Source organism: Alosa pseudoharengus, unplaced genomic scaffold, assembly GCF_046254945.1.
Source record: "Alosa pseudoharengus isolate Yale_2024_CS ecotype anadromous, Long Island Sound unplaced genomic scaffold, YU_APseudo_1.1 YU_APseudo_1.1_scf_2, whole genome shotgun sequence".
NCBI classification, from domain to species: Eukaryota; Metazoa; Chordata; class Actinopteri; order Clupeiformes; family Clupeidae; genus Alosa; species Alosa pseudoharengus.
The window spans coordinates 51,040,116-51,064,917 of NW_027468663.1; the positions used below are offsets into that span (position 1 = coordinate 51,040,116).

General features: G+C 40.4%; 2 protein-coding genes across 3 annotated transcripts; both read left to right on the forward strand.

The window, feature by feature from the left end:
* The first annotated feature begins 20 nt into the window (after positions 1 to 20).
* On the forward strand, positions 21 to 16,439 carry crsp7 (cofactor required for Sp1 transcriptional activation, subunit 7). 2 transcript variants are annotated; one of them, XM_076295449.1, is made up of 3 exons: positions 21 to 300; positions 12,948 to 13,022; positions 13,109 to 16,439. In XM_076295449.1, the coding sequence occupies exons 1-3, from the start codon at positions 229 to 231 to the stop codon at positions 14,801 to 14,803; spliced, it is 1,842 nt and encodes a 613-aa protein (XP_076151564.1). In that variant the 5' UTR covers positions 21 to 228; the 3' UTR covers positions 14,804 to 16,439. The 2 variants fall into 2 exon arrangements, with proteins under 2 accessions (XP_076151564.1, XP_076151565.1); XM_076295450.1 differs by lacking the exon at positions 21 to 300 and adding an exon at positions 11,893 to 12,780.
* A 1,270-nt stretch (positions 16,440 to 17,709) lies between these two features.
* cnn2 (calponin 2) lies at positions 17,710 to 21,346 on the forward strand. The gene is made up of 7 exons (XM_076295451.1): positions 17,710 to 17,868; positions 18,676 to 18,797; positions 18,886 to 18,952; positions 19,105 to 19,242; positions 19,332 to 19,448; positions 19,537 to 19,683; positions 19,811 to 21,346. Exons 1-7 carry the CDS (start codon positions 17,806 to 17,808, stop codon positions 20,087 to 20,089), a joined length of 933 nt encoding a protein of 310 aa, XP_076151566.1. The 5' UTR covers positions 17,710 to 17,805; the 3' UTR covers positions 20,090 to 21,346.
* Positions 21,347 to 24,802: the final 3,456 nt, after the last annotated feature.

Sequence of the window (24,802 nt, forward strand, 5' to 3'; positions counted from 1 at the left end):
TTATTCCATGAAATCAGACTGGTGGTGAGCGCGATGAGGCAGTGAGATCACGTTGAATTTCGATTTTGTTGCCTTATACATTTACAAACCCACAATCGAGCAGACACACCAGAAACATGTGGTTCAGGTTTCGTTTTCATCTTCCGAAAGGTGTGTGACTTTGATCAAGCCTTTCACCCTTCAATTCGGAGGATTCCTCCCCGTCCGTCGATTCGTTTCGACCAGGCAATGACAACGGCCCCAGCAACCCCGCAGCAGATGAGAGACCGGCTGCTGCAGGCCATCGATAGCCAGAGCAATGTAAGAATTGTGAGAATGTGACCGTCATAAACCCCTTATTTTGAAAAGTAAATTGTTCAATTGCCAAATAGGCATACTTAACCAAGCGCCCACCAAGGGTGTTAACGTTGCTTTTACACGTCGAACCAACAAGCTAACATTAGCTCTCTCGAGTTAGCTGGCTTAGAACTTGGCTGCTAACTAGCCAATGGAAGCTAAGTGGTTCAGCATTGTCAAATATTCAGCGAGCAGTCTCTAGCCAGCTAGCTAACACACTTTCTCTCCTCGGGAACTCTTGTGTTAGCTAGACTTAATAAAGTACCATAGCTTGTCAGACTACTAGGACAATTGGCGTGAGACTCGCATTGGTTGAAGTCACTTTAACGTCAGCGTTTAATATGTAAACCTCCTCAGGTGTAGGTCGTAAAGTGACTGACAAGTGGACCATCACTTTTCTTGCAACGAACTCGCAAAGAAAAACACACCAACTAGGCTAATTGCTAATAGTAGTAGTAGTAGTAGTAGTAGTAGCAGCAGCAGCAGCTAGCTAACGTTGCGCTTTACGTTCCACCAAATCAACAATGTGGCTGATGTTAGTCAGCCAGGATCTTGTATCAGTTAGCAAATAACATCCTTTATCGTGCACTTAAAACTTAGTTAACGTTTGATAAAGTATCACACCTTCAAAAGAAGAACGCCAGTATAGATCCTTGGTTTGATTTTCTACCGAAGGCTAGCTCAATTTGACTGGTTAGCATTTCTTGCAACAGTAACATACATTGTTATGTATAGTCAGCTAACTAGCTTAGCTAAACACAAAACTTAACGGTACGTTATCGTTTGCCATCCATGCTGAGGGTAAACATCCTGTGGATATTGCGTTTGTGTACCCAAGGCAATGATGTAACTATATTTTAAATTACGCATGTTATATGGTCGATGGGTTTGAAAAAACACCTGCTGTCACGCTACTGAAATGTGGCCAGTGGCTTAACGTTAATAGTGAAAGTCCTGTCAAATAGTTCATGGGTAAGCGTACTTGCCTAGACAGTTCATAAGATTCCACCAGACCAGCACGTCTGGTCTGCTTAACTCATTCCTGAACATGCTATGTTCCTCAAGTTTTTTATTTCCTGATTCAGCAATGTGTTGCCCTTGATCTATGTACTTCTTAAGTTGAGATGTTAATATAGGATTTGTTTAAATTGCCCAGATATACGTCTTTGTTGTAAATTACTCTTCGAACAGCTATTATTGTAATGACATGGTGCCTGAAGTTTCTCAGTCGTACACTAGAACCAATCAGAAGTGAAGTTTTTGGCTTGGGTCCTCCATAAGAGATTATTTTTTCATGTGACACCAGGAAGTACATATAAATAGCCAGGCGGCAACTGAGTACTGCTAAGAGGGTTGACAATGGCAGTCGGCTCTTAACAGCAGCATTCGCCGCTGCTCACCAAAACCCTATCAGAATACTAAGAACCTGATGGACACATCATTTGTTCTAAGTTAGCTATGGTTAGATGTCTACCAAGCAGCCAGAATCTGTTTAACCTCTATCTTTTGCATCTCACAGAATGTCTTACATTATATGCCCTAGGTTAGTTATCAATGTTTGACCTGGATGCCCCTTGTGGCTTGGTCAACTGATTTCTTTAAATGAAAAATATTTGTACCCCTTGGTTTGCACCACTATTACATAGTGTGGTGACATGTCAACTATGAAAAACCCTGGCAGTAATCAGGCTTATTAGATGGAAACAGTAGGCTTACCTGCTGACCTGGATTAGAAAACAGTAATAATAGACCTGTAACATCATGCATTAGGCATTTAAAGCAATGGTTCGGAGTAATTTCACCCTAGGGTCCTTTGCACCATGACCCCCGAGCCAAACACCCTCCCAGAACCTGTTTTCCCTTGGTCGAACCCTGGTCGAGTAGCGCTGTCAGAAACTAATGAGTTTCTGCAGTCGTAATGGTACCAACTTTTATCTTGTAAATTACCCCACTAATAATGACCTGAATGGTACGAAACTTCTACAGTAGTACAACTATGTTCTTTATTCATAAAACAAGGCATTGAAAAGTTTGTAAATACACCAGGAGTTTATTTAAATAACACTTGCCTGATGGATGCTACTATACCGCTGCGTCGACGTTAGTTCCGTGATTTGGGAAAAGCCCGTAAAAGTCCTGGCAGGAAGCATGCATAAGGATGTAGATCCAGGAATGCAGTAATATTTTGTTCGTAGTACCAGTTTGCAACAATTATTAGTTAACACTGAGTTGTAAACACTTCGGGAAAAAAATATTAAAAACTGGATATACCAAAAAACGTTGATGTAATCGCTTCCTGCCAGGTTCTGGGAGGGTGTTTGGCTTGGGGTCATGGTGCAAAGGACCCTAGGGTGAAATTACTACGAACCATCGCTTTAACAGGTCTTTCTGAAGTGGTAGTTTAATTAGCCTTTTCCACTCAGTATCTGACACTTTCCTCTAACCATGGCATTTACTTCCTGATGTCACATGCCAACTAAAGATTTATCTTCTCTCCAGGTGTTCAGCAATGATGTCAAAAATGTATATGTATGTGAAGGGCTGGGGGAAAAAGAGGTAGAGGTTTAGAGGAATGGTGACATATTTCAATATTTGTTTTAAAATATATTGTAGATGTAATTTATAGACAATAGGGACTCTTATCTTTTGTCTTGCACCTGTCAGCTTGAGTTGTTTTAAAATGTAGGCTATGTTTTCAACCAGATAATTGTCAGTGAATGCTGATATTTCAGGTGTTCTGATGTATTCCACCTTGGGTTTGTTAATTAATTTAGTTTCAGTTCAAAGCTTGTTTGCTACACTGCGATTTCATAGACTGGTGTCTCTTGTTGAAGTTGTCAGGGTGCCTCAATGATTAGGAATGTTAGCTAAGTTGGCCTTTGGCCTTCTGATCGGTCTGCTTGTCTGCTGACTAACCCATGGTTACCGTTGCTAATATACTTGCGGTTGAAAAAAAGCGAGTTTTCACATAGATCTTTGCTTCTCGAGGTCAACAAGTACTGTCAGTACGAAAAAAAAAAAAAACAATTGATTTTACCTACCTTGAGTTTTTACAGCCAGCAGCTAATGCGGCCAGGCAGCTTAAGCGCTACACTCTGTGGGCATGTAAATGGGAGCTCACAGACATGCCTCCAGAGTGTAGCGCTGTAGCCTCCTGGCTGTAGCAACTTGAGCTAGGTAAAATTGACTGTTTTCGGGTTTTTTGTTTTGTACGAACAGTACTCAGTGACCTAAAGAAACGGAGATCTATGTGAAAACTCGCCGGATTTCTCCTTTAAGGCCAATTTATTGTCTAAGCGATGAGTGTTGCTTGACAAAAACAAATTGCTGCCGACAGATGTCGCTGGAGCTGTAAGCTTTCATAGTCCAGCATCAGTGTCAAATTGTCCGATAGAACGTCAACTAGTTTCTATAACTGTGAACATTAATGTTACATCACACCGCAAAACAAAAGTTAAGAGACACACCATGACCATGGCAACACGCAAAAGAACTCGAACTCCAGTAGGACTTTGAATTTATATCCAGAGTACCCAATAACGCCTGTGGTGTTTTCAAAAATTTTTTTTATGTATGCAACAAGCCCCAGCAGACAGAAATTGTTACTTTTACATTATATTTTGTTGAGTGACATTTGTTGCCTGAACTATAAATGGGATTATACATTTTTCATGTTTTTCAAGAATCAGAATTGCGAGTGAAAATGCCCACTAAGTCTACAGGTTTTCAATCTTTTTCTACGGGAATAGACCCTTTTCTTTGTCTAACCTAGCAACAGTAACATAGGAAGGCGTGACTTGACAAAGGGTCAATCCAGTTGTTAAGTCTAACATCATGAGTAATTTCCGGGCCCTTTACCGCTCTTTCTTCCAAATTAGAAGAAACATCCTGTTTTCACAAACTGTGAACCTTTCCACCATCACCTTTTCAGCGAGGCTAAAGAAAATATCTTTACTCTAAAAGAGTAAGCTAATTAGTGTACCTCTGTGTGTGTGCAGCCATCAAAGGTAAAGACCAGAGATTGAGGCAGATATGAGTAGTGGAATGACCATTTTTGTTACATGTTCGGCCTTTAGCAGTTTGAAGTAGACCTTTGTTTACTTCATTGCGTGTGATTTATTGCTTTAGCAGTTTGAAGTAGACCCTTGTTTACTTCATTGCTTGTGATTTATTGCTTTAGCAGTTTGAAGTAGACCCTTGTTTACTTCATTGCTTGTGATTTATTGCTTTAGCGGCACTGGCACATGTATCCCTCTCAGTCATCACCACCACCACTCAGCCATGATGGTTCGCCATCATGTTCACCATACCACACCTAATCATCGTTCACCATACCACACCTAATCATTTAGGAATATGCGTTAAAGATATTGATGGCTGACTAAATAGTATTGCATTTACACATGCATTTACTAAAATGTCTGTCAATCTAATGTCTGTCAATATATTACCAATCATTAATTATGCATTTGTTCTGGTATATTTTAAGCTAGACATTAGGGGTGTAACGGTACACAAAAATCACAATTCAAAGTCACGGTTCAGTTAATTATTGGTACAGTAAGCCTGTAAGTACTAGGCTACTAGCCTAACGTTCACTGACGATATTGCTGATGCTCAACACATAGTATTTTGAAAAGGTGTCAAATGTTTTTTGTTTGTTTGTGGGGAACTCGAATTTGAAATATGGCCTGCATGCAGAAAAGCCTACTGTTTATTACTTTAAAGACTTCATTCGGTACACATCTGTATTGAACTTAACGTCCTGTACCTAAACGGTTTGGTGTAAATATGTGAATAACTTTGCTGGCTAACTAGCCAGCTAGCTAGTTCAAATCTGGCTACAATGTGCAGTGTAACCAAGGGGTTGGTGTGGAAACATTGGTGCTATTGCGAGTTGTTGCACTGGTGTGAATCCCCAGGCTTTTAGAACATGTGTTGCAGCACGTTGCTAGTTGATCTGGTGCAGCTCGTTCGTGTGACTCTTTGGTGTAAATTGGTCTTTAGAATGCTATGATCGGAAACATGCACCAGTGGCGCGTTTCCAGATCCTTCTCAGAAAGTGACTGAGTTTGGGTAAAACAGGCTAGTAAACAGGCACTGGTGTAGGGGATTGATCAAGGATTAAAGTTCTCCGTCGTAGGACGGATTTCCGTCAATTTGATTTTAGAAATGACATATTTGAGATTGATGCAGATCCGATGAGAAAAAAATAGGAGAGGGGGTGGACTATCACCTTTGCTTTTCCTTTTTTAAGGCAACTACAAATATTAGGTCCGATGAATTAATGTGTGTGATGGTAAATGTTTAAAGACCTAATAGTGTTCTTGAGAACTTTCTGTGTCTCAATCAGTGACCGCTCAAGAAGATAGTCTACGTCACCCATGAGTTTCGCTTTGTTTATGTAGCTACACACACTTGTCTCGGGCGTTTGCTTAAAAAAAAAAAAGAACACGTATGGAGGACTATAACGGTCTAAAAGTTGGATTATAGTGACACATTAGAGACAGCTGATGAGGTTGGCCAATCCGTTTCACTTTTTTGGATATGATATTGTGAGCTCTACTGTATGTGCGAAAATCGGAGAAGAAGCGTAGGCTGTGTTCTTTCCGTGCATCAATGTCAGACAATTTCTTACTATCGCGAACTCTTGTCAGGGGAGGTCATTCATTTTGGGTGTCACCTATGACTTGAACAGATAGCCTGCTATGCCACCCGATGTAGGCTACTATTATTGTTACAGTTTTTAATCAATGCAACTAACATTATGTGTAAAGCGACGCAATATAAACCGTATGCAATGTATTATCCCGTCTGTTATGACATGTACAACAATGTTTTTCACAATTTGCGACGGAAGGATTTGACTGAGCGTGTTTGCATAAAAAAAAAAATATCACTGTCATCATCGCGAACTGTTGAGTAAGGGGGTCAGTCTGTTTGTGACGCACAGACAGCCTTGTAGCCTATTTTGCTTAGGCCTCACTTTTAACGACAGTAGGTTGTAAGTGTATGTTGACAAAATATAACCATACAATTAAAATAGTCAACTTAAAACTTTGCTATAAAATATTATTAGTTTATAGCACAAAACCATAACCAGTAGGCCTAGAACCTCGCATATTAGCGTCATGATTTGTGTGCGTCTATTTGGCAAGGCCACTAGCTGTCATGGATGCGTTGTTGCTAAAGGAAGGCAAGGCAGGTGTCAAAAGTTAAAAAATAAATGAAGATGGGCAGCTGTTGGAAACGGGGGAGAACTAACAAGCCATGGTGTAAAGAAATTAAAGTGCCAGGGGTTTGCTTTTGCGCGGTTCGCTGCAAGAAAATTGTTTATGGATGCAATAGGAAAACGTTTTAGCACGCCACCAATCAGAAGACCGCCATAAGGTTAACGTTCGTGCACTTCAGGACATCTTCCCTACCTGGTGCAACTAGCCACCACGACAGAGGTAGGCTACGTTTATCTATGGGTGACCGTTTTTACGTTTAGAAAGTAGGCTACGCATGTTCTTTCATAGCGCAACACGACCTGTCCCTCACCATATTGCAACCTCTTGTCAACCTTATACAATCTGTTGCTGAAGACAAAAGCACCGTCTCCAAATTGTCGTTATCAAATGCGCAGACCTCCTGCATGAGCACACACAGTATTGCTGCTCATTGGAAAACTGAGTTGTCTGTAAAACTCAAAATTACCATGTTTTCATTAAATGCGGATGAGGCAACAAATGGAAATATGAACAATATCTAGAATGTTCTGATTCGTTACTTTGATGAGGAAATGGGAAGTCTTGCAAACTTGATTTTATAGATTTTACTTGGTGTTGAATTGCATATTAACAAGAAAAAAATCTCCCCTTTAAACACTTTTGGCCTGAAGTAATTAAATAAGAGTATGTTAAAGCCTTTCTACAATATTGCTGCAGTAGAAAAGAACAGCAATGGCTAATCAGCAATGGTACTAAAATATATTTTTGTTCATCAGGAAAACTCAATCTCAATCAAGAACACTCAATTCGCCTTATTCACATGGCGGCCATTGGCGGCTAAAACGAGGCTACAGGGTACACAAACCATAGGATTGTTATGTTCTATTCATTCACCTGGAGGTGGCATTAATTATATAGTAAGTGTACCCTGTAGCCTCGTTTTGGTTTAAACAATGGCCGTGTGAATAAGGCGAATACTCCCTTTACTTTGCTGTTTGCATCTTTTTGTACATTAAAAACCAATAGGTCGCGACCGCAAAAGGGGTGCTATCTCTATAGGTAGATATGAACAACGTATGACTTATGGCCTGAAAAAAGTTCAGTCAAACGATTTTTTTTTCACTTTAATCCCTGGGATTGATTCACAAATGAAATTGAAAAGTAAGGTAAATTAAACAATTAAGAAGAGAGCAGGCAGGAGTTGTTATGGGACACTGCAAAGCAAATCGCTAGACATCCAGTCACCAACTGTAATAGGCAATTAGGTACTAACATTAGCTAGATTTGGGAATCACAAGTATTTTCACATCAACTACTTGGTTAGCTTAATGGTACGGCCAGAGCCTGTTTACGGAGAGCCGTTTCACTCCCTATGAACTCCACTGTACTTGCAATCTGTTCCGCTAGGGGTGATCACAAATAAGTGCAAAAACAATGGTTTTTGATTGTGGTTTCTGCAAGGTCAATATGGATTATAGCTCAAAAGTTGAATGAACGAGTACTTACGTCCTTTTGATTACTTACAGGTTGGGTCATTGTTGCCCACAGCACTTTAGCTTTCTGCTAATGAATGACGTCATTTACGCATTTGAAATACTTTTTATCTAGTTTGTCTAGATGTTTTTAAAAAAAAATATATATATATATATATATATATATATTTATCAACAACAGCTCCTTCGTCCGAAAAAAGTTTGCTAGTGTGGCCAACCTGTTTTCACAATCTGTAAACCTTGTCACTGTTACCTCTGTTTTAGTGAGGGGTAAAATAAAAAAAAAAAAAACGCTTGATTCTAACACAGTAATTGAGTGTAGCTGTACAGCCAGATGATATAATCAAGGATAATGTCCAGACCTCCGAAAAATGGAATTGTAGGTTGAGGCAGTGAATGAGCAGTGCAATGAGAATTGTATTGTAGGGTACCCTAAATAGTGGGGGGAAATTATTTTACTTTCTGTGGGAAAAAAATAGAGCCGCTTTGGGCCCAGTTGGAACCGGAAAAAGAATCATCGGCACCCTATTCATGACCTAGCAACCGGAAAAAGAATCATCGGCACCCTATTCATGACCTGACAACCGGATTGTACAAGGCTCAAAACTGTCCTGAAGCATGTTTTTTGTTTATGTTTGTTGACAGAAACTGTTACAAGCCAATTGGACATGACCTAAGTCAGGGATTCCCAAACTGTGGTACGCGTACCCCCGGTGGTACGCGAGCTGCCACTAGGGGGTACGTGAGATGAAAAGGGCAATGGCGGAAAGGAGTTAAAAATTATTAATTAATTAATTCTTTAATTAATTCATAAATAATACATAATTTCGAATCGGGTTATAATGATATGGAAACGTGAAATTAAAGGAAATCATTTGTAAACTCTATAACAGGGTATGTTTTCATTAAAAAATAAGCTACACACAATAGGCAACACGTGATTTTCTGCGGGCAGCCAGAATATTTGGCGCGTTAGTTTCGTTGAAGTATAGGCTAGGTAGAAGGCTGCGTAAACATGGAAAACTGGCTAAAAACAGGGACACTGTCCAAAAGGCCTAATTAAAGCGATCGAAGAGGAGAGAAACAGAGCAGGACACAGGTAACGATGGAATGGGATGGGGGGCAGAATGATGAAGGTGGAGATGGAGCGCAGGGGGATAAAAGAAAGGACGAGACAGAAAAGACTGCGCGAAGAAAACGAAAGTATGATGATATAGGCCTAGGCTTCACGTGGATTGGGAGACAGACTGCCCAAAGCCACAGTGCGTGGTCTGCAGTGAGATGCTACCTAACCATAATGTGGTTCTCCACACTGTTTTTTTTTATGTGAGAGCTCATAGAACAGTTGCACATTTTGATTGTCATCATGTAGGGCGGCTAATTAAACAACGATGCCTGGAATGCGTCAATATAATGAGTTACTTTTTTATGTATTGGATGGTGGGGGTACGCGAGCCGAGTCAGGATGTAGAAGGTGGTCCGCGGGGAAAAAAGTTTGGGAACCGCTGACCTAAGTGATTGCAAAAAGATAATAACTTTGTATACTGGTATTACGCAGCCTGCTGCTCATATTTGCTGTGCTGAGTGAGGACTACACAGGGCACTAGCAATAATGTCAGAGACTGTGTAGGACCGCAAGGTTTCTTTTTCTTTTTTGCTCGATATTTCAAGGCTCACACAAAGGACTTCAAAAGGTTTAATGCTTCCCCCTTGCCTACCAGGTGGTGGTAAACAAAGCGTTAATACATCACATGAAAAACCTTAATATGTAGCCTAAATATAGGTCTACCCTTAATATAGCCATTGTTTTTAAGTTACATTGTCTGTATGGTGAAGTTATAACCAAAAAGTGACTGCTTTTCAATCCGTAGCCACGTATGTCTTTTCTGGCTATGACTAGATAGTAGGGGTGTGAATCTCTCATGTAAAAGACGATATGATTCGCATCTAGATACATGGGCACGATTCGATACAAGAAAAGATACATGTTCATAAAAAACGATTCAGTATGATTCGATGCAATTTGATGTAGTTCAAGAATGGAAAGCATTCTGAAAGATTTTTTATCATTTGCTCAAGGTGCACATTCATTTTTTATTATCAGTTATCATGGTCTGAATTTCCCCTTTCCTGAATTTCCCCTTGGGGATCAATAAAGTATCTATCTATCTATCTATCTATCTATCTATCTGGTCATGGTTATCAAGTAGGCAAAAAAAAATGTGAATATGATTATCTAAACTGAGGTTTGTTTCATATACTGTACTGTATTGAAATGAAAACAGAATAGTCTACATTTCAGTCAAACACAGCAGCCAAATACAACATATTTTTTTAATAAACTTTATAGGTTTTATAGAGTTATATTTGATTGTTTTCATGGAGCTGTAGCCTTGTTGAGGTAATGCAATACCGAAATAAAATAAAACAGTGCTTAAGACACTCTTGACCTTTTCTCATATAGCCTACAAAAATAAAATAGGCCTACATATCAATGAACTCTGGGTTTATTTTGTTCCAACGGTAGACCTAATGCAGAAACCTATAATGCCACAAGTCTGAGTGAATATGAGCAAAATAATTGGCTAATAATTTGTGCATCGTTTTAGCAAGGGCCAAATTATTATTTAACATTAAGGAAATCCCTTCATCAAACGTAAGGCTATACTCTACAGACTATTGTTGCTGTTTAGTGATTAATTTCGTGCTGGATTTTGAAAAACAATAGAGTAAAAACTGTAAACTCGCACTCGGTCGTTTGTTTGTCACGTGCTTAAGTTGCAGTAGATGTATGAGGTCATTTGACAACTTTGAGCAATGAATGTAGCCAAAAATGAACTGCATTACCCACAATAGTGTAGAACGTGAAACGTATAGTTTTGAAACGTATAGTTTCAAAACCGGACGTGTGATGAACACGCTGCTTGGAACGTAAATGAGAGTCTGAGCGAGCAGAAAAGGTTGTGAACCGATTCGTAACAAGTAAATCGATATAACGACCGGTTCATTTCAGTTTTATTCCGATACGGGGCTTCACGTATCGATGTAGCCGTATCTTAGAATTAGAATCTTACACGTTAAAAACGGATACCGATACGTATCGGTTAATCTTTACACCCCTACTAGATAGCCTACAGAAGTGTGTCAAATTATATAAATAAAATATATATTAATTGGGCTGTTAAAATATGGTTGCCTATATGATTAGCCTACAGAGAAGGAGAAAAGCAAACAGGTGCAAAGGATACTTTTGTATCCCTTTTAAAGGGCCATCAAAAATATAAAAATGTAACTTGTTACTTGAGTAATTTATTAACATTTAATACCTTTATTATTAAGTACTTTTTTACTCTGACTTGAGTAGATTTTTCAGATGGGAATATTTACTTGAAGGGAGTAATTGTACTTTTCAGCACTCAGTACACATTTTCAGTACTCTACCCACCCCTGGTCAGCATCAACTCTAGTAAAGTGTAATCACACTTTTGAATGTTTAGTTTTCTCTGCCATCGTAAATAAGAGCAGAAGCTGTGTGTGTCTGAAAAAGGTACAACTGCAGTGTGTGCGTGAGAGCTGCTCCAATCTGCAACGTTGGAGTTTATCAACACTACGGTCTTTAATAATTTAGCGCCATGGCCTGTTACAGGGTACTGCTGGTTTGTACAGCAGAATGAAGTCTTGCTATCAATGCAGTTCCAAATTAGCCTAAGGTCATTCACGTTTTCTCTCTAAAAGTAACATGACATTGCGGGGCACTGTGGCACAACAGGCTACAGCGCTCATACCATATAAGCCCCAAAAATATACTTTACATTTTTTTTTTTAAAAGTAACATGATGCCATATATGCCATATTTAATCATAACCTTGCCGTTTTCTCCCAGTAGTTACAACTGTGTTATTGTCATAGTGCAACGTCCACTGGGAGTTTGGCGGTAGAGTGGCAATTTGATTATCACACGTATTCCACAGCAAGAACACAGGGCTCTCCACAGATGCCTGTCTTTTAATTTAATCATCTTAATATACTCAGGCAAAAATGCCATAAATCGGCCCGAATAGCTAGTCGAGCGATCGATAGGCGGACCTCTAACAGTGTTGTTCTTTTACCTTAAAACATTATTACAGTTATCTTTCAACATGTGTTTGGGTTGTATTTCAGTGATATTGATACATGGAGAAGTGGGCTAACTCATTCTCCTGTCTGCCAAGCAATGTTAACGTTTCTGAAATTTGTGATGGCTTATTCCAGTAGCATTAAGTAGATGTTTGATAGTCATTCTCCTAGGTTCATACGGTTTCCAATGAATATTCAAGTTCAGTGACGGTTTTATTGTTTCAGTGGTGAACACTTGTATTATTACTTCATACCATGGACTCATACCATAATGATGGACTTAAGCAGTTTAGAACACCCCTAAGTCGCTTCTCTGTTCCTCTAAAGTATACATTCTTCCTTGTTTTGGGATTTGGGATCTATCTTGTCCTGCCTGTCCTCTCTCTGCAATCTGTTCACCTGCTAATGGCTGCTGTAGCTGATTCGTTAGCTAGCTTGTTTGCACCTTTTATGAAGAATTGTCCCAATCCCAAGTACTCGGGTTTGGTTCTGTACCCTTATGATGCACTCATGTCTGATTTGTCCCACGTGTGCTGTGATTGGTCAAAACGTAGAAATCCAGCAGAAATCTTCAACTATGACATCGGCTGCTTATTTTGGTCATGATGCATCTTTTTAAAAAGGTAGCAGACATCATACAGACATATTCACAAGGTTAAAAACTTGATTTTCACCAGACGTGGTCTTAAACAACTTACTTACAATTGACCTCAAAAAAACAAAAAACAATCTCTTCTGCAAAGCTTTAAGAGTAAAACTGACGTCAAACTCTTGTGGATATTGCCCTCAGATCTGCAACATGGTGGCAGTATTGGATGTAATCACCAATTTGGAGAAATTTCCCATCACCAAAGAAGCACTTGAGGTATGATTCCCCAAATATTCCCCCACCCCCTTTTATATATTGTCTATATATGGTATATCATTTTTCTAATTTTTCTCATCATGTAGGAAACTCGCCTAGGAAAACTGATCAATGATTTAAGGAAAAAAACAAAAGATGAAGATTTAGCGAAACGTGCCAAGAAACTTTTGCGCAACTGGCAGAAACTTATTGAGCCAGGCCAGAATGACACACCTACACGGTCAGCTCCTGGAACCCCAGGGTCTGCTAATGGTGGTGCCCACCCATGCAGAACGGACATCACACCACTTACTGTACCACCACCAGGCAAGATTGGCCCTGAGGTCAAAAATCGAAATGACATCCACAACACCTACTCTCCCAAAGCAGAGAAGTCAGGTAGTCGCAAGCGCAAGGATGAGAACAGGGACAGTCTCCACCCACCTGCAAAAATGCCTAAAACCTCTGCATACGAGCAGATGTCTTCCTGCACCTCACCGTCAACCAATGGAATTGGAGGCAGCCCAGAGACTCCGTCAGAAAGGGAAACCCTCCAGCCTTCTGACAGAAACCGCACTGAGCACCTTGAGAATGACCGACACAGCAAGATTCCTGTCAACGCTGTTAGGCCTCACTCTAACGCCCCAGGGCTAACCAAACTACCTAGCACTTCGTCCCTGATCAAAACGGCAGTCCTACAGCAGCATGCCAGATTGGAAGGTGGCAGTGGAGGACCGCATCAGCCCAAAAGCCCTCGTTTCTCCTCCCACAGCCCCCGCAGCGCAGCGCAGGAGATGCTCTCCAAGAGGTCTTCAACTTACGCCCCTAAGGAGAGTCTCTCAAGCCCATCGCCTAGCTCTGCTCAAGTGCCCTCTCCCTCGCCCGTCTTGCAGTCGTCACTGTCCCCGGCCACAGAGTGCTTTGCTGTGGAACGCTCTCCTACACGACACGAACCCTCCCTGCACTTGCATGGTTCCACAGAGCCTGCCTACCACCCCCAACACAGCACTGTAACGCAAGAGTGTCCCCCGGGCTCTTTGCAAGACTCGCATATTCATAAAGCCCCTGACTCTCACAGACACGGCACCTCTGTGGAGGCCAGTGCGGGGGAATGTGAAGTTGTGACCTCATGCCCCGAGGGTAAAAGGAGTAAAAAGTACAGGTCTAGAGACTATGTGGTCAACCTTCAAGGGCAGCCTTTAGAGGACAAGACAAAGCCTGTGCGCTTAAAAGAGCGAAGGTTGACCTTTGACCCTGTGACTGGTCAGATAAAACCCCTCACCCCAAAAGAGTCCCACTTTGAGGAAGAAAGCCCAGTGCCGCAACCGCCGCCGCCGCCGCCGCTGCCGCCACCACCACCCCCTGCCGCTGAGCCCAATCAGCAAAAGCCCCCTGCGCCTCTCCCCAGCCCCTTCCAACAGACAAACTGGAAAGAGCTGTCCAGGAATGAAATTATCCAGTCATACCTTAACATTCAGAGCAATGTGCTCACCTCCTCTGGGGCGCAGGCCCACGGAGCACACTTTTTCATGACAGAATATTTAAAACGAGAGGAGCACGACACAAAGGAGACCAGAAAGACCCACGTGTTGGTGCCCAGCAAACCTGAATCAGACTTGCCTGGTGTGACCAGGGACGTGTCTGAGGACGACCTTAATAGAATACACACAAGTCACTGGCCAGGGGTCAATGGTTGTTGTGATACTGTGGGCACCTGGTATGATTGGACAGAGTGCATACCCTTGGACCCACATGGAGATGAGGGTAAATTGAACATCTTGCCATATGTCTGCCTAGACTGAGAGAACTGGGCCTCTCTTGTCTTTTTTTTTTTTTTTTTGTCTTCATGAAAAAGTGACATGTCCTTGATTGTACTAACTGTGATCTGGTAATGCCACAACCACAGTTGCCCCCTCTGGCCTCCCTTGTATTTGTCAATCAGAATGGTGAAATAGGATGCTGAGTGTGCAGAGGTGGCAGGTTGTGATTTTCCATGCATGGTTTTGCAAAGGCGCTCCATTACAAAGTGCTGCTAGAATTGCAGGCAAGAGGTCTAAAGAAATACAGAGATTGGGTGTAGTTGGCCAGTTATTGCACGGGTGTGTGGGAAAGCAGTCAAGGATTACGACAAGCACAGGTAAGACTGAAAGTGTCCAGCAAGTCAGAAAGAATTTAACTTGTTTGGAAGTTACAAGAAGCTTTATGTGACTTAAAAAAATAATAAATTATAATTTTTCTTATCATGTATGCATCTATTTATTTGACCTTTTTATTTAGAATTTTATTAGCTGTATGCAGCTCTCCATGAAGTTTTTATTTTTATTTTTCTGGCCTGCTTGAATCACATGCATCCTTACTGGTGATGCCAGTGAGTCATACCATGTAAACGTTGTGCACATTTACCCATATGAACACACCAACTGATGACTACATTCCATAGGTTTCCCTTTATGTGTGGATCTGTTTCAGGACCGGAACCTTTTGTTGGGATTAAACTGTGCTCCAGGAAAGCCATGCTTTTTTGAGGTTATTTGAGCATGCCCTTGTTATGTGGCTTTAGTATGGACTTGTGTCCTTTGGTTTAATGGGATGGGGGGAGAGGGTGCAACTGCATTTCATCCATTAGGCAGGAATAGCCGGAAAATAACAATATGCTGGAAATGTACTTGTTACCATTCCTTATATTGTTTGCCTTATGAGACATCACTCTTCATTGAGCTTCACTGAATGTACGGTGATCAGACAGCTGTCTTTTAGTTGGTACTCAAGGGAACATTTTATTTTTGTTCAAAACATTTCCCGTATTTGTTTTGAAGTGCAAACAGATTGCAGTTCTGGATTTTTGTACATACATTTTACTTTGTTAACTTGTTAATATCTCTCACAAGTCCTGAAATGCTTTTTAATCTGGAGAGAAATTTTGGTTTTCAGGGAATCGTCAATAATGAATTGAGCCATGATATCTGAGTCTAAGCCACCACTAAAAAACCCTTGAATCAAAGAATTAAAGTACAATTATACATTTAAAGTTTTCCACATGGAAACTTCATACAAACATACTTTACCCCATCCTTGTATTATTTTTCATGCCAGTTTTTCTTGTGGAAAACAATGTTTAAGTGGCTGAAATTTTATCTGCTGCCAATTTGCAAACACTGTGCTCCGCTACCTTCTTCCCTACCAATGTGCCTTTCGATGAAGAATTGCTTAGTTTGTTTCTATGTACTTGATTTGAGTAATATCCCCTTCCCTCCAGTGCTCCGTGTTAAGGCTGTCATTGAACTGGTCATTGTTTATAGTTGAAACACATGGAGAAATACAGCTTGCAATAAACAACAAGCCGGTAGTTTTTTTTTTTTTTTTCCTTCGTCTGATCATTTTCGGATCAGGGACTTTAAGTGTTTAACATCACTCATCTGTTTGAAAATAAAAATGGCATACAAACTTTGTATTGTTATTATTTAACATATATTTATACATGTGTGTGTGTGTGTGTGTGTGTGTGTGTGTATATATATATATATATATATATGGCCTGTATGTAAGGATAACAATATCCTCTTTTCTATGAATAATATATTTTTTTGTTGTGCAAATGGTGTTAATATTTGTAAGTTTGTTAGCGTTTTCTTTAGAAAAAATGGTTACTTTCCTATCTGTTTGAATGGTTGTGAAAAATGTTTGTAGTATTAATGAGACAATGCTGTTATACCACAGTTAAATCGTAACAAGCAAACGTATGATAAGTTTGTTTGTCAAGTCCAGTGATTACAATGGGTTGATTAGTTACGTTCCTTTGTGTCAGGTGTGTACCATCTTGCACATACAGCAATAGATTATAGGACATGTTTTTTTGCCAATTGTATTTGTGGGGACAGAATTCAACAATGCAATTGTGCCCCCTAGTTGTTACTTTGGGAACATGCACATTCATGTTTGGGAATGCATGTAAGAGCCGTCTAGTGGGTGCCAAAAAGGTTATCACCCAAACCTAGGCTACTCACTCTAAATTATGACAGTCTGTGGCACAAGGTTATGTATGGTAGCCCTATGACCAGCCGTTTTAACAGTAGGGCTGACGAAGAGCGAGTAGTTTTCATTAATGGGCTACGCCACTAGCCTGTAGTAGGCCAAATAATGTTCACAGCAGGTACATTGTCAGATTTAGGAATGGCTGCAGTGCCCTTGAGCAAGACCTGTGTGCTTCACCTCACTGTGTGTTAATTCACGGGATAAATGCCCTTGTATACGTAAGTATACTTGGCCTAGAAACCTGATTTACATTTACATACATGTCTAGCCTACTGCATCATGTAGGTTAGGCTACTTTGTTTTACTGGCACACTGCATGTGAATATTTTTGTCATCAGTGTCAATAACTTTTCAGCAGACTGGTGGGCTAATAGTGGAACATTCAATTTTGGTTACATCAGCACATCCTTTTTACCCCAAATGTGACTCAACATTCCTCGACTATACAGCACGTCTGGCACGAGGAATTCCACCAACAAAACGGAGGGATACTCCCTCTGTAGAGGAATTTGGGACTTCCATTCCATATATGGACTTTTTGATATCAATCACAGCCAAGAGAAAAGAGAGGAGGAGCCTCTATCGATTTACGCATAGATCAACTTTCCATACGAGACCTGTGATTGGAAGCCAGAAAGAGGAGGTACCTGAAGTTTAGACATTTGGGGTTGGATATATTGTTTCTAAAGCAATAGATTGGCTTACATCCGTTCTGTGGGCATATAGGCTACAGTGAGTGTTTTCGTTGCCTGTTGAACATTTCAGTGAGAAAATGACTAGCTCTCAGTTCAACAAAGGTCCAGCATATGGATTGTCCGCGGAAGTCAAGAGTAGGGTAAGTGGTATTGGGAATTTGAACCAGTGGTTTCTTGTGTTATCAGTAGTGGAGGTATGCAGCACTGGATAACATGACAAAGTAGGATTAGGCCTAATGAGAAAAAAATACGTTGCCTCATAAAAGTTTTAGGGTAGGCCTATTTTTTTTTTTTTTTGCATCTTCGAGGGTGATTTAAAGTAATGCAGTAGGCTAACTAACCGTCTACGTTTCCAGGTGAATAGGCTTCGATTTGCTCATATCCTTCTTCTGTTTTGTCATTGTAATATTACTTTGTACAGTTGTTTTATCAGTAACGAAAAAGCATGGGCGTTGGCTTTCATTAAGCTCAAAATTCCTATGGAACAGCACGAACCTTCAGATTCTTCGAGTAGGCCTTAAGAGCATCAGCTGGTTTAGGTTGTGGCAGTTTTGGACATCTCTGCATGCAGTTAAATACCCTGAATGCAAAGGTCATGCAATCAAAATATTAACTGGATCACAGTCCTGTTTGAGGTACTCAGACTAACACTGATTCGTTTGTCTAACTTCACAACTTGGAGGTTCGTCGTAGGCGATGTGTTAAACCCTGCGGCCTCAACTTAGGCTACTTCATAAATTGAAAGATGTCTTCATTGATGGGGTTTTTCAAATTGCACTGCAACATGACATAATATATTCAGTAGCCTAGTTATGGGCAAACTTGAATTTGTGTTGGATAGACGTTATGAATGTGCACAATCAATCTTTTTAAACGGAATGATATTTGTGGCTGTAGCATTTAAAAGCCCCTGTTATGCTCCTCCCCTTGGCTTCTTTTTTTTCAAGATTGCACAAAAGTATGACCCCCAGAGAGAAGAGGAGTTGCGGATTTGGATTGAGGATGTAACTGGAGAATCTATTGGGGAGGACTTTCAGAAGGGTTTAAAGAATGGCGTCATATTATGCGAGTGAGTAGGCCTATAGTCTATGAACATTTTGTTGAAAGCAAGCTGTCCTTGTTTGTCCTCAAAATTCTCAAAATGTTCTTGCAACTAGACTCATCAACAAGCTCCAGCCTGGATCTGTAAAAAAGGTCAACAATTCAACCCAGAATTGGCATCAGGTAAACCTAACATTTGCATCTATCAGTTTCAGGAGCCAATACCCTATATGTTAATTGGAATGTGCACTTAGGTAGACTGGGGGACATCAGACATCTGTTTTAAAATATTGACTTTATCATTGAAACTCAGATTTTTTTGTGTCTTACTAAAGCTCGAGAACTTGACCAACTTCATTAAAGCGATTACAGTGTATGGATTGAAGCCTCATGATATATTTGAAGCTAATGATCTGTTTGAGAGTGGAAACATGACCCAAGTTCAGACGACTCTCTTGGCCCTTGCTGGCATGGTAAAACCTCTTTAAACTTTTAACTTTAAACAGCTGGAATTGCTTATAAAGATTACACAATGTTTTAGTGTACATGTATATGCTGTTAGGCCAAGACTAAGGGAGTACAAACCTCTGTGGACATTGGGGTGAAGTATGCAGACAAACATGAGCGAGGATTCAATGAAGAAAAGATGAAGGCTGGTCATTGTGTCATCGGACTGCAGGTACTGTATGATGAGATCCATGAGCATTCTTATGAATTGATAAAACTGTTAACCATGTTGACCAAACTTATTTGGTCTGTGGTTACAGATGGGGACAAACAAGTGTGCTAGCCAAGCTGGTATGAATGCTTATGGCACCAGGAGGCATTTGTATGATCCAAAAGCTCATATTCTTCCACCTATGGACAATTCAACTATCAGCTTACAAATGGGAACCAACAAAGGGGCCAGCCAGGTTAGCCTTTCCCTTTCATTGCAGATATGGTAGAAACACTATATGTTGACTATTCGTGCAGAGTTTTCAGGTTATGTCAGCTTTTGTTCCTGTTGTGCCAAAATAACATCAGTTGATCTGTTTGCAGGCGGGAATGACCGCTCCAGGAACCCGGCGTGCCATCTATGACCAGAAGCTTGGCACTGACAAGTGTGATAACTCAACAATGTCTCTGCAGATGGGCTATGCCCAAGGAGCTAACCAAAGTGGACAAAACTTCGGATTAGGCCGACAGATCTATAATCCCAAATACTGCCCCAAAAGTGAGGACGACAAGGAGGAGAATGGGCAAGAAACTGATGGTTGTATTCAGGAATACCAAGATGAAGGATACCAAGGTTACCAAGAAGAAGGACAGAATTACTAGTGGAATGGTTTATTTTTTTGGATTTGCCTGCTCAGTTATTGAACTTAAGTGCTTTACTTAGTCATATATCAACCATCCATAAGATGTAGTAATGTGATTTAAATGTTTCATGTCAGAATGTGTGTAATTGCACAATTCAGACCAAAGAGCTGCTTAGTCAGATGCTATACCATACAGTAAGGCTGTGAAGTGCATGGAATTCTACATCATGGTGTTCTGAAGATTGTGTGTGTGTGTGTGTGTGTGTGTGTGTGTGTGTCAGAAATGGATGGCTTTTAATTGTCATCTATTAAAGGTTGTGTCAGCGATTGCAGGCCCAAACATAAATGATCACATTAATCTAATCTTTCCTCACGATCCGCTAGCTGCCCGCCCCATAAGCAGGCTGTCAAAAAAAAAATGTCTCTTTAGGCAGCCTAGGCTCGGAGATCTGTACACAAAAACAATAGACCGCAACAGTGCTACCACTACCAACCACTCAAAACCAAAATGAATAGTGTTCCAACCAGTCACCGACGAGATGCCCGTTTAGGAGAGTTTCAGTTGCACTGGAGGGAGTAGCGAGCTAGCTAGCTCTATTTTGTTTGAATGTCAACAGAAGTGACATTACCCTGCAATCGCTGATACAACCTTTAACTATTGAATTATTATGTGTAAGACGTTTTGTCCTAAAAACCTTTCCCAGTGTATCACGATTAATGTTACGTGTCTGCACAGGTCTTGTTTAGTGTCAGTATTTTAGGCATAAAGGAAGATTTAAGTTTCCCCAGTGTACACAAATAGCACTAAATGTACTTATAAAGGAAAAGTAAATGTAGGAAAGAGATTTTTAATGTAATTTGCATCTAGACATTCCAAGATTAGTTACTTGAAAAGGGATTTCTTTGGTAATGATTGATTTATTTTCACAGTGTTCAGGTACACCAGATGCCAGTGTGTATTATTATTATTATTATTATTATTATCATATTTTTTGGTAGCTGTTGTCACGCCCGTTGTTGTGAAATGAAAACGTATTTTTAATTGTTTGCAAAATATTACAATAGATGTCAATAGGCATATTCATTTATAAATTTCCATCATATGGGGTCAGTCTGTTTTATATTTTTCTTGATGTTGTGATATGGATAAGAAACACTAATTGTACATGGATTGTATCTTTTGCCAACAGACTTTTTACCTTTTGTGGTCTTTATCAGTGTTGAAGCAGTAAACTGCATGAAAATAAAGCAACAATTTGCCACTTTTATCAGACAACTTGGTATCCTCAAATGAATTTAGATGGTATATGGGAAGGACAAACATGTAGGCCCAAAGTCCTTTTAGGCGAGTCTCTCCACTCGGCGGCCATATTACGACGCTTTTTGGGCACTTATCGGGCATCTATTTCAGGTAGAATTGCGCGTGTGCAATACTTCACGAATCACAACACACCAACCTCACTCCAGCTGCGAGATCACAACACATGATTGCCACGATGTATTCACGATGTGGAAGGGGCGGAATATGTGTAGACGACTGCCATGTTTGCGTTACTAACTAACCCCATACATCTTTTATGGGAGATTCTTTGAGTGCTGCCTGCTCATTAGAAAGTCTCTGGTAGACACCAGTCACCCTATGATACGCACTGTGCAGTGTGTTGTAGGTAGGAAAATTAAAAAAAATGGTAAGACTACATTAAGGAGAATAGCAATATTAAACAACAATGTCAATTCAATCAATAGCCTAATGAAATAAATAAATACTGATATAGTATATACAGGCATGAAAACTCCTCACCTTTCGGCGAAATTCGCCGTTTTGAATCCAAAATAGGGGACTTACGTGGTTCGCGCAGATCCGATGAGAAAATATTGGGGGGGGGGTTACAACTGAGTTTACAAATCACGCTCAGACGCGAACGCATCTTGATGCGTTGTGAGACAAGAGCCCAATTAAAAACTTGTCTGATCCAGCAACGATTATGTGAATGCAGCCCCTATGCATTTAACCTATTAAACAGCGGAAGCTATTTTTTTTGCCGCGGATGCAACGCGAACAGAACGCTTGCGCTGGAATAGCCTCCCTGTTGTGTGTTGAATGTGAACCCGGCGAGGAGAAATGCTTATTGATGTCACAGGTGGGCTAGTTGAAACTTTCAACTTCTGTCAGAAAAAGACGTTGAGATTGGTGTAGCAACGTAGCATAGGCTGTTAAAGTTAGCGATGTTGGACAGAAATATAGACATAACGAGTTCATTTGATGAAGAATACGTGCAGTTTGAGCCATAAGGTGAAGCAAATTGGCATAGTCTACTTTATCAGTATAGCAAAGGCTAATGTGAATAACGAAATAGTTGAATTAAATGCTCCTAAACTGGGCTGGTGCGTTTTGTCGAGTTCAGAGACAAAAGCAGTGTTTGACAGGGTAATGCTGTCTTTTAAGAAACGTTCAGTGGCCTGATCAGTAGGCCTAGTCTGTGTCTACAGGGTTTAACATGTAATGTGAACACTGTTCACACAACTTTATTGGTTGGTTAAACACACTAGCACAATGTCACAATCTGTAAGTAGCCTATAGGCTGCAGGTTAAAACATTTCAAACCAATTTTACAAATTAAAGCCTAGTCTACCCTACCCAGTTTATTTATTACCTGGTTTGGTCCAAATATTCAGACTTATCTTATTCAGACTTATTCTAATAGTCTACTATGAATGTCCATTAGGCCTATTAAATCTTCAGAAATGTCTGATAACTTCAGGCACAAAGAAATAAATAAAGAAAGAAAACTCATGTAGATTACTGAGGAGGAGAGGAGGGCCAGGCTGAAGCATGTTGCCAAACAGCGCAAGTGGGCCCCTTCACACTTAGGCCCAAGCCAAAAAGAAGAAATAAAGGTATTTTTTTGTAAAAATTAGTCATTTTGTAGTTTGTTTTCTTTATAAAGAAAACAGGCAACTTACTCCATGGAAGCTATGCACTATTGGCAACAATGTCAATCGCGCTTGTTTTGCTATGAAACGGCCATTTCCCTCTTCGCGCGCCCTTCTCACCTTTTTCACCCCTGACCCGTTTTCATGCCTGTATATAATATAGGCTGCCTTTTATTTACACATTGCAATGAAGAGAGAGTGCAAAGAAGCAGAAATCAGTTGAGTAATTTGTAGGCCTAGCTTTGTTTTACATCTGGAGGAGCAAGACAGGTTGACTTCAAAAGAGAGTTTTTTTTTTCTTTATAAGTTTCATGGATGGGGTCAGAGGGTAGGCTAATAGGGAGGGAAAGTAATCTCATCGCCATCTAGTGGTTGCGTTCCTAGAGTTTAGCGGAGGGGATGGGATTTTTTTTTAGAACAAATATATCTCGGTGCACATTGGGATCTTAATTTAATGCCTTCCATATGTTAGGCACTGGGGTCACCTCTATTGCTTCAAGTGGTCATACCTTATTTTTAGGATCAGTTGAATTGTTTTGAGTTTTTGTCGTAACATGGTGATAACAAACTACAGTTGCATGTGACGTCACAGGTTTGGGCGCTTAAAGGGGTGGTTCAGGATTTTGGACATAGGACCTCATTTCCAAGCAAGCAAGTGTGATATTTATCAGTGGAGACCGTTTTCAACACGTTTCATTCAGTCCTTCTAATTGCAGAGTTCGCAGGTGCTAGGCTAGCGCAAGTCAACGGTATGTGCTAGCCTGCCACTAAAAACAGTCTTACCCACTCCAAAGTACACCCGAGGCAAATAAATTATAACGCCAGACTATCGATGTAAATGTCTGTATTGATAGTGTTATTTCTAACGTTATTCTATCCTTGCATTTCAACGATCGCATTACATTTTGAGGGACTAGTTTCTTAGCAGCGGCGGAATTATACTTCTCCGGTTAGTAGTACTGCGCTGAAAAGTAAACAATAAAGCGCACTCCAATGGGGATACCTAGTAGTAGCCTTGGTAATAGCAGTCCGCCGCTGAGTTGCAAAATGACTACTAACAACTTCAGGGACCAAATTATAACTATTGCGCGATGCAAGGGTAGTTGTATTTCTTACACTATTCTATCAACACAGACATTTACATCGATTGTCTGGAATTTGCCTCAGGTGTAGTTTAGAGTGGGTAAGACTGTCTTTAGTGGCAGGCTAGCACATACCGTTGACTTGCGCTAGCCTAGCACCTGCGAACTCTGCAATTAGAAGGACTGGATGAAACGTGTTGAAAACGGTCTCCACTGATAAATATCACACTTGCTTACTTGGAAATGAGGTCTTAGGTCCAAAATCCTGAACCACCCCTTTAATCTCTAACTGATCAATACGGCAATTTGCTTAACTGGCTTACATATTTTTGTAATAACGGAAGGTGATGTAAACCGCGTGGTGATAACCTTTATGTCTGGATAACTGGTGTCGTGCTTCTACTCACATGAAGAGCTGGCAGTAAGTGTTAAGTGGCAATGCTAACCAGGCTAATAAACAAACCATGCTACCGTGAGTAACGTCGAAGGGTAAAGTCACGTGGCTTTTTTGTAGTTCGTTTATGAAACAAAAGGAGCAATTTCGATTTTTTTTAAAATAAGGCAAAATAGGGTCTGACATTTTCACAGTTAGAAGATTATTACTGTATAGACACTGAAAAATATTTTTGGTGGATAAGATCGCTGATTTGGCTTCATAGTATTTTTTTTAAATAGGTCTATGGGACTTAACATTGGAGCTGCTCTTCGATAGAAAC